General features: G+C 37.1%; 1 protein-coding gene across 1 annotated transcript in view; it reads left to right on the forward strand.

Annotated features, from left to right (window-relative positions):
• Window positions 1-4,347, forward strand: part of LOC108633016 (1-phosphatidylinositol 4,5-bisphosphate phosphodiesterase epsilon-1) — a 27,387-nt gene extending 23,040 nt beyond the window's left edge. Inside the window, exons 15-16 of the mRNA XM_018037923.2 lie at window positions 47-370; window positions 633-4,347. Coding sequence (XP_017893412.1) covers window positions 47-370; window positions 633-2,136 — 1,828 coding nt within the window. The 3' untranslated portion in view covers window positions 2,137-4,347. The remainder of the gene's footprint in view (window positions 1-46; window positions 371-632) is intronic.
• The last annotated feature ends 4,525 nt before the right edge of the window (window positions 4,348-8,872 follow it).

Consider the following 8,872-nt stretch of genomic DNA (forward strand, 5'->3'; position numbering starts at 1 on the left):
ACCGTATATAGTCTATACAATATCGAGGAATTATGAATTATTTCAGATTCACCCGCGGCGTCCCAGCTTGTTTCCAGTGTTCTTCTTTGAATGAAAATACGGCAAAGAAAATATGCAGGAAGCAACCTTTAGGAGTTGTTGCTCACGCAGAGACGCAATTAATACGCACATATCCTGCTGCGATGCGAATCGATTCCACAAATTTCAACCCCGTGATCTTCTGGGCCTTCGGGATTCAAATGGTGGCGTTAAATTATCAAACCGACGACGCAGGACTGAATTTGAATTCCGCGATGTTCGAACAAACTGGACAATGCGGATACGTCAGGAAGCCGTCTGTTATGTGGGATAAGGGGCATATGATGTACAGGTATGTATTAATCAGTATCTTGCATGAAAATCTTTCATAAATTAGAATAATTTTCCAATAAAAAATTTTATTCATTCCTCTAGAACTTATTCATAATTTCGTAATATGTACCGAATAATGGACTGAGAATACTCCCAGGCCAGTCTACTAGATATACCATTTTTATTCACTTAACTATTCCTGATTATAGTTTTTAATACTATTTAACACAAACAGTGCAGCGATATACATTTAAATAATGGAACGTGATATTGATTTTCAGGCGTTTCAATCCTTGGGACAAGGAATTCGACGGTCTTCACTCGGCGCACTTGACACTGTCGATAATTTCCGGACAGTATGTATCGCCGACGAATTTCGTCGCCAGTACGTACGTCGAGATTGAGCTGGTGGGCATCCCGATCGATTGCGCGAAGCACAAAACGAAGGTGATACAGAACAACGCTTTGAACCCGATCTGGAACGAGAAATTCTGCTTCCAAGTGATGTTCAAAGATCTCGCGTTTCTTCGTTTCGGCATCGTCGAAGCCTCGTCCCATCATCTGATCGCCCAACGAGTCATCCCGTTGAAATGCCTGAGGCCTGGCTACAGGCACGTGCGGTTGCGTTCATCTAAAAACAGAGCCCTGGCACTTTCCACGCTGTTCATTTACTCCCGACTCGAAGAGGAGAGCCTCGATTACGACACTTGCTGCCGCGATCACAAGGAGTCGTCGAAGCGACCATCTTCAGGAAAGGAACCGGAGAAACTGACTACCGTCGATCCCGGATTGGGCGGAGTGACCGTCAAAAGGAGAATGTTTTTTCTGATGGTCTATCACGTGATACCCGAGGAGCCTTACACCATTCTAAAGGTGACTCAGGATAGCACTACGCACGAGGTGATGCTGCAAGCTCTCCAGAAAGCTGGGAAATCACCGGACTGCGTGGACGAGTATATTTTGGTCGAGGAAGTCTCCCGGGGCTGGGAGAAAAAAGACAGGGAAGAATTGCCGACTCAACGCGTACTGGATCCGTCCGAACACCCATTGCAAGCTCAGGCTTTGTGGAAGGGACAGGGTCGTTTCCTGTTGAAGAGAGTCGGCGACGATCCGAGCAGTAGAGCCTGGTTAGCTTCCATCAGGAGTACGGCCGGTCATTCTAAGCTCGATTCCGAGAGGGATACGTCGACACATATTTGGGACGAAGCCGATACTTTCCTCGTTTGCATTTACAACGTCTCGCCGGATATTCCGTATGCTATACTACGCGTTCCCGTGAGCAGCTCCGCTCAAGACGTCTTGGCACAGGCACTGGTTAAAGCAAGAAGGATGGAAGATCCAATGAAGTTCGCGCTGGTCGAAGAACTCGAATGGGGCGGAACCGGTGCCGTTGGCAGTGGTAATCGACAACTGAGGGTCTTACGTGACGACGAGAACGTGTACAGCACCCAGGCCTTCTGGAAGACGCTCGGAAGATTCATCTTGAGGGAGAGGGAACAGGCCATACCGAAGCGGCATTTGCTGCCGGCCACTTTGGACAGACTGAGCAAAGGCTTCTCCGTGGGCAGATCGGTATCCTTGCCCGGTTCCAGCAAGGAGAAAGTGCCTGTCTCGGAGGCGCTGTCAGACCCAACGTCCAGGGGACTTAGACATCGTTTGTTGATGCACGGCCGTAGAAGAGAGGTCCACTCCGACGGCGAAGATAGCCGTGAATCAGATATTCTAAACGCTGCTTTTCATCTGAAGAAGGTATCCTTAAGGAAATTGAGGGTGTGGAAGTCATAGTGGCAGTCAAGGGCGACGTCGATTACATCGATCTTCGCCGCTCGGAGAAACCAATCGTAAGTTGCGGTAATTCACTGCATTCGAGGTGAGTGCAGATCAGTTGATACTCTTGAAGCGACTTATTAAAACAAAGACACCTCGTGGACCGCTCGTGTCATTTGGGCGATTGAAATAATTACGACGTAAAATGATAACAATGCCTAACTGAACTCGACACTGCTTAGATAATTGTGCATAATCTGGGTCTCTGAACCGATGCTTGATGAGAGAACTCGGGTTAGCAGAGTAAACAGTATCATCGGTTGATGCGGAGTTTGATTGGACGTAGTATTGTAAAATATATATCTTACAATTAGATATTTGAAGTTGAACTGCTTATAGATATACGATACACGTTGTCCTACCGCAGATAATCGTATGTACAGCCGGTAAAAAAATCAATAAAGTATTTCATATTTAAATTCTGAATCGTACGCAGCATGATTTAAAATGAAATATAAATATCGCGCAGGATTAAACTATGCTGATACAATGTACGGTGACTTTTTTTAACTGACTGTACGTCATTACATTTTTATGAACTCATTCGCATGTTCATGTTTAAGTTTTATTTTTTTTTACGCACAACTATAGACTTAATCTTTATTATTTGATTGTTTATAATTTGTAATTTTACATGTCTCTAGTCATTCTAGTATAGAAGTGTAAAGATACTGCTTTAATGATTTCCAAAGGAATAAGTTTCTTTGAACAAAATTAAACTTAGGAGACTCTCAAAAGATACAAGTATATCTTTGGTTTTGTTAAATTGGTTCGTTCGAATACGAATTAAGTCATAAAAAATCTTCGCGCGTTTTCGTTCTCCACACATCTATATATTTTCTAATCTATACAATATATTTTATAATGTACATTTATACTTAATACATTTTAACGAAGAAATGCTCACGGAGAAGAGCACAAGCCAGTTAATTTTTTTTACGGACATAGCCAAATAGCAATTTTCGAGTGGACACAACTCATTGCGGTACCTGATTCTTGTTTAGAAAAATTCCACCTGTCTTTCGAGTGATTAACGCTTGCACTTTAAGTACCTGACTCGTTCTTAGAAGTTTCTTTATTCTTACTACTCTATTCTATCGTACAGTTTTCGATACTCAATCAGTCCAATTAAAATTAGCAAAACAATATTCCTCTAGATATCAAGAGATTATTTATTAAAATACGAGATGTCATAATAAATTTTGAACAATAATTTCGAATCATCTGATGACAATAAACTATTTCCTTTTGCTCTCTCGTAATTTTCTTTTTAAATTATCGTCTAAGCTAACTTTTGAACGAAGTACGCCGTCAGTAATTATTATTTTATTCGGTATACGTTTTAAGTAACAATTCAGAGATATGCAGAGTGCAAAATATGTACGTAGTTCATACGTAAAGATAACGAATGAGACGTCTAGTCAAGCTCTATCATCGATGTACGACAACAGGTACATCTCAGACGAAACGATGATACCTAATTACATAATTATGAATGTTACGCTGAACTCGTTCAGAATTAAGCAGACATCATTTTAACAGAAATGCATATACAAATATAAGGCAACGTTTTGAAGTCGCGATGGAGTTATTAATTAAAGTTTTAAGAGTGAATTAAAACTTGTTGCAGCTAACGTTTAATTAACGAACAAAAGAATAAAGAAGAAGCAGTATTATTTCCATGTATATGTATTCCCCACAGGCGTCTATATAATATACTAAATGTATATATTATATAGAAATCTGTGATTCCCATCAATTGCGTGCGAGTGTCATTCGACGCAAGGATCATTCTATTCTAGTCGAACATCTAACGTGTACCGGTACAGAGTACATACCTCGTTTACCTGTTCATTAACGAGAGGACACGATACGTGTACATATTGCATTATCTTTCTCGGTTATTATTATTATTATCTAATCAAACATCAAGATCAGATTTTTCTGTGACGAGAAGCGAGAGATCTCAAAACGCGCGTGGAGTATTGCTACTCGCAGGTATAACATGTTTATTACTATATTGTTGATAATGAGAAGAGAGAAGGAGGGAGAGAAATGAAAGGAGTAGACGAAAAATGTTAATTTTAAAAATCATTGCCTCCCCAACCCTGTGATCTGTTAAAGCGAGTATACTTGTATATTATTATAAACATGAGACCAAGGAGTGTCGACCGTTTTTCATTTTTTAAATACCGTACCGATCGTTTAAAGGACAGCGCACCCCCATACACGTACACGCATACTCGGTTTCGATCTTGTCGTCGAAATCCTCTGCCTAATTTTCACGGTATAATTCGGTATAACGTACAATAAGTGCAAATAATTAGAAGTGGGATAGTATAAAAAAAAAGAGCAAGTCTACATATGTACCACGGACCAGGGACGCCACGAATAATAATTATCCTTCGTCTTCCATGCACATAATCCTAACGAATTTTATAGTTTTCAACGAACTGACAATTTCGACACGTCCTCTTCTAAAAATCTGATTCTAGGAACGGCATGTACCAACCATTAAAACACACAAATTTTATCTATTGCAATATGGTTTAAATAACAATCTTTAATCGATGCATAAGAATTGTTGTTGAAACGAACTTTAAAAATAAATATTGCCTAAGGGAAAGTTTTGTGCACTGCACAGGTGCCGTTTCCAGAATTACACGTACATACGAGTTTTTTTAATCTGTTTCGTGGCGTCACTGCGCTTCTTAATATATTTTTGGACACCACTTCCTTCATTCGTCTTTTACCTGTTTTTTCGAATATATCTAACGATCCCGAGACCACAAAGTAACGTGACGCGTGAAGAACAATTGTCCGAAAGGATAAATTAATTCGCGCATGATACAGTGCTGATTTAAGGGTTGGCAATAGAAAAACAAATTATCGTTATCAAATTTTAGTAAAAATTAGAATGAGAGAGTTTCGTTCGTTTCAGTTACAAGATGAACGAATTGTACATATATTGTTGAAAATATTTATACCTTGAAAAGAAGTTATTTTAAATATGTATAAATCTAATGTAATAGATTTTCTAAAGCGATCTCCATTAGCTAGAACGAACGCTTCAAGATAGCCTTGATAAAATCAATTTTTATACTTCACTCGTTACTTCAGATAATGTTAATATACTGTTGACAAATTTTATTTACAACTATTGAAATTTTATTTTTCTTAATCGCACCGTGCGTAAGACGCTCTCTTATTTGCTTATTGGAGAATCAGACATGTTTGAATATCAATTTTATAAAAATTGAAGAATACGACTATATCGAAAAATCGGTACAAATGTCATTTTGATAAAACTTTCTTAGTAAATTATCTCTCGATGACATATCTATTTACAAAAGTGTAAATCTTTTATGTGTAACGTAATAAACAATTAATTAAAGCCAAAATGAACAGAATCGTTTTATCAGTTTTTGAAGAAATTTTAAACGATTATTAATCAAAATACAAGATAAAACTCCAAGTACAATGTGTATCATATAAATACTTACATAATTGATATCAATTACGCTTTGATAAGTATTTATACGGTACTAGATACATCTGTCAATTGAACGTGTTGTTTAACGTTACTTTCGTTCGTTTCGATACGTACAATTTTCTTAAACAATTTAATACGACGGTAAATAACATTTATAACAAACAAATAATAATATATTACATATATACACAGTACACACACACACACACACACACACACACACACACAAGAATATCAATCATCATGTAGTGTACAGCAAGAAATCATGGACCCATTCTGTATATAGAAGCAAAACAAACAAGGGCTACTAATAACAATAATTAATTGTCGTAATTAATTTCGATGCTCCTTGAGTCTCGAGCTAAACCCCCGCATCGACGATATTCATCGATTACAACGGACGTCTTTCGAACGGTAGAACGGAAATGCTACACGTCGGTAGTTAACTCTTTGAACCCATCTATTTGTTATCATTCAACTTTTCAGAAGCATCTGCGTCGCTACGGACTCGAGCGTGTAGCCACAAGAACGTATTATACCAGAATTCGACGTTTAGCAAATTTGTTTAAAGTCGAGTTCGTGTTGCGGATGTTTGTGCATTTAAACATTCACAATACTTTAAACAAACGTACGGGAAATACGGAATTCGTACACCGTAATGGAGAAATGTATCCAGAAACCTTATAAAAACATGAAATTAATTACATGAACATCCGCTTGTATAATTATAATCACCTTGCTTATTATAAGGTAAAAAGATTCTTTAACCCTGATTCATCCCTTGAGTCTAAAATTAATTATCAATGAGACTTTTCTTATTTCCAATAAAAGATATATTTTTATTTTTACGATCGTGCGTCAATTTGGGATCGATTCAAGGGTTAAAGTCTTTTTCTTAGGGTTTCTCATTGACTCGCAGCGATCGTAACGACGCTCATGCTTGGAAGTCTCTTCTTGTCGGCTGATTCCGAACGATTTGTTGAGAGTATGTAACTTATAAGGCGGAACTACGTTCTATTCCATTAGAAAGAAATAATAGTGATACTGATCGCATGTACGATTCATCAAATAGTCGATGGTTTTGTTAAGTCCTCGCCGAATAGTAGTAACGTAACCAGCTGGAAGAAGTGACTTCAAGAAGTAGCATAAAAACAGTGATCGTTCCTAGAAAAACTCAGTTATGTTTCCCGTCCCCAATTAAATTTGTAAAAAACAAACCGTACTCATACAGGTATTCCAACTTCCTACATTGAAATTGTACATCGTTTTCGCATCATTCTGAAAACCTATTCGAATATATTTATTATACTACAATTACGTGCCAAATTAAACGAATTCAGAAACTATGAATTATGCTTTCTTTACACAACACACAAATGAGGAAATAAAAATTTACCACCGAACGACTTGTTTAATTAATTTCTCACTATGCATACATAGATTCACATCCATTTCGTAGTGCGTCATAATCCTAATCAGTTAAAAACGTTTTCATTCAATTTTTCATTACACAAAATCGTATTACTTGATGCAGTTTTCTGTCTTCTGTCCATAAAAGAGGAAACTGTTCGACGATTGGTAAATTAGTATTAATAATAATGACAAAGAGGTATAAATAGAATATTCCTTCATACACTATTAACAACAATTGATGTTTATGATCGACAACGATCACTAAGAAAGCGCTATACGAAGTAATTATACATCACACTGGAATCGTATCCAGTGTGTAAAATATGAGAAAGAGACGAAGGTAAGATGACATATTCATGAACGATTCTTTTAGTAGTAAGTAGTAACAGGTCGTAGGATGAATTTCGTTACATTCAGATGATAAATAATTGACGAAAAAGAAAAATGATATCCCCAGATGCAAAATATAAAATATAGATATAGTATTCTCTTCAGTGTTTTACAACGTAAACTCTTTAATAGATCACGTCCTCGTTTCAAGTACCTAATAATGTTGGGTATAATGTCGAGAGAAAAATGCATGCGACCACTTTGGAACTTATAATAATTAAACAGTATAATAAGTGCTATGTTAATATATCATTGACATTGTTGAGGATAAAAGTCTACATGTAAATAAACATATAAAACATTTTTACAAATAATTTTAGTAAAAAACTTTTGGGACCATACTCGTTAAGCATATTTTCGAACGAGTGCCCTGAAGGGCCCCCTTCAACGTGAACGATGCAGTATTAAATTTCTTTTCGTCGACGAAGAAACAAGCGAAGAGAGAAACAACATCGGTTTGAATAATCGCGATTCGACGAGATCTACAGGAAGACACGACCTAGTATTTGCGATTGAACAAATTGTGCATTGTTATTGCAGAAAACTTCTAGGCGCTTTCCAATTTCCGATCAACTTGAAACTTCGAATTGTAGAAATAATCGTTCGTGCAAAACTATAAAGGTGCGTAAAGGTAGCGCTATTATCGTTTAATAGATCGCGCGCAACTGGCGAATTGCAACTGTTTATGTATTGTTGAAAATAACTATTAAACTATTGAAATGGATGCGATATCGGAACGGCTAACGTCTAGTTGACTGTGGACACTTTTACACGACAAGATTATCCTGCGTTGAGACGAGGAGTGAAAGACTGGTCGTGTTCGGAACGAAATTATGAATACGACGATCGACTTTTGAATTAAGCCAGATGAACATTGGTGCTTGCGTACGAAAGCGGAAGCGAAACAATATCGATCGGGCATATCCCTGTTGTACATATCCGTGGTTCTTCAGCAACTGTATTACGTTAAACATGTGCGCGTAATATATATAAATGGTGCGTAAAAATTAAAGATAGACAAGCCGTATGCATTTCTGCGTGTACGTATGTATGTATGTCTGTACATAAAAACGTGTACTCGCATAATTACAACATACTAATGCATAAATGTATCTGAACGAGCAGTTTGATCCGACAACAAATCCGAAAACTTAAACTCTTGTTTCCTGTGTTTTAACGATCTCATTATCATTCACAATATATAAATATAAAAATTGTAATTTATAATATATAAATATAAAGAAAGAAGTCACTATTATTTATGTTCCATTTTTTTGTTTTTTATATGAACAGACGATTGTTGTTGAATCGAACTACAGACACATTACTCTCAACAGCTTGAATTATGTGTTACACTTTTGTACGGGACGCGATTCGACGCCAAAGAAAAATATTTAA

Source organism: Ceratina calcarata, unplaced genomic scaffold (assembly GCF_001652005.2).
Source record: "Ceratina calcarata isolate Rehan_Ccalc_2016 unplaced genomic scaffold, ASM165200v1 scaffold180.2, whole genome shotgun sequence".
In the NCBI taxonomy this organism is placed as follows: domain Eukaryota; kingdom Metazoa; phylum Arthropoda; class Insecta; order Hymenoptera; family Apidae; genus Ceratina; species Ceratina calcarata.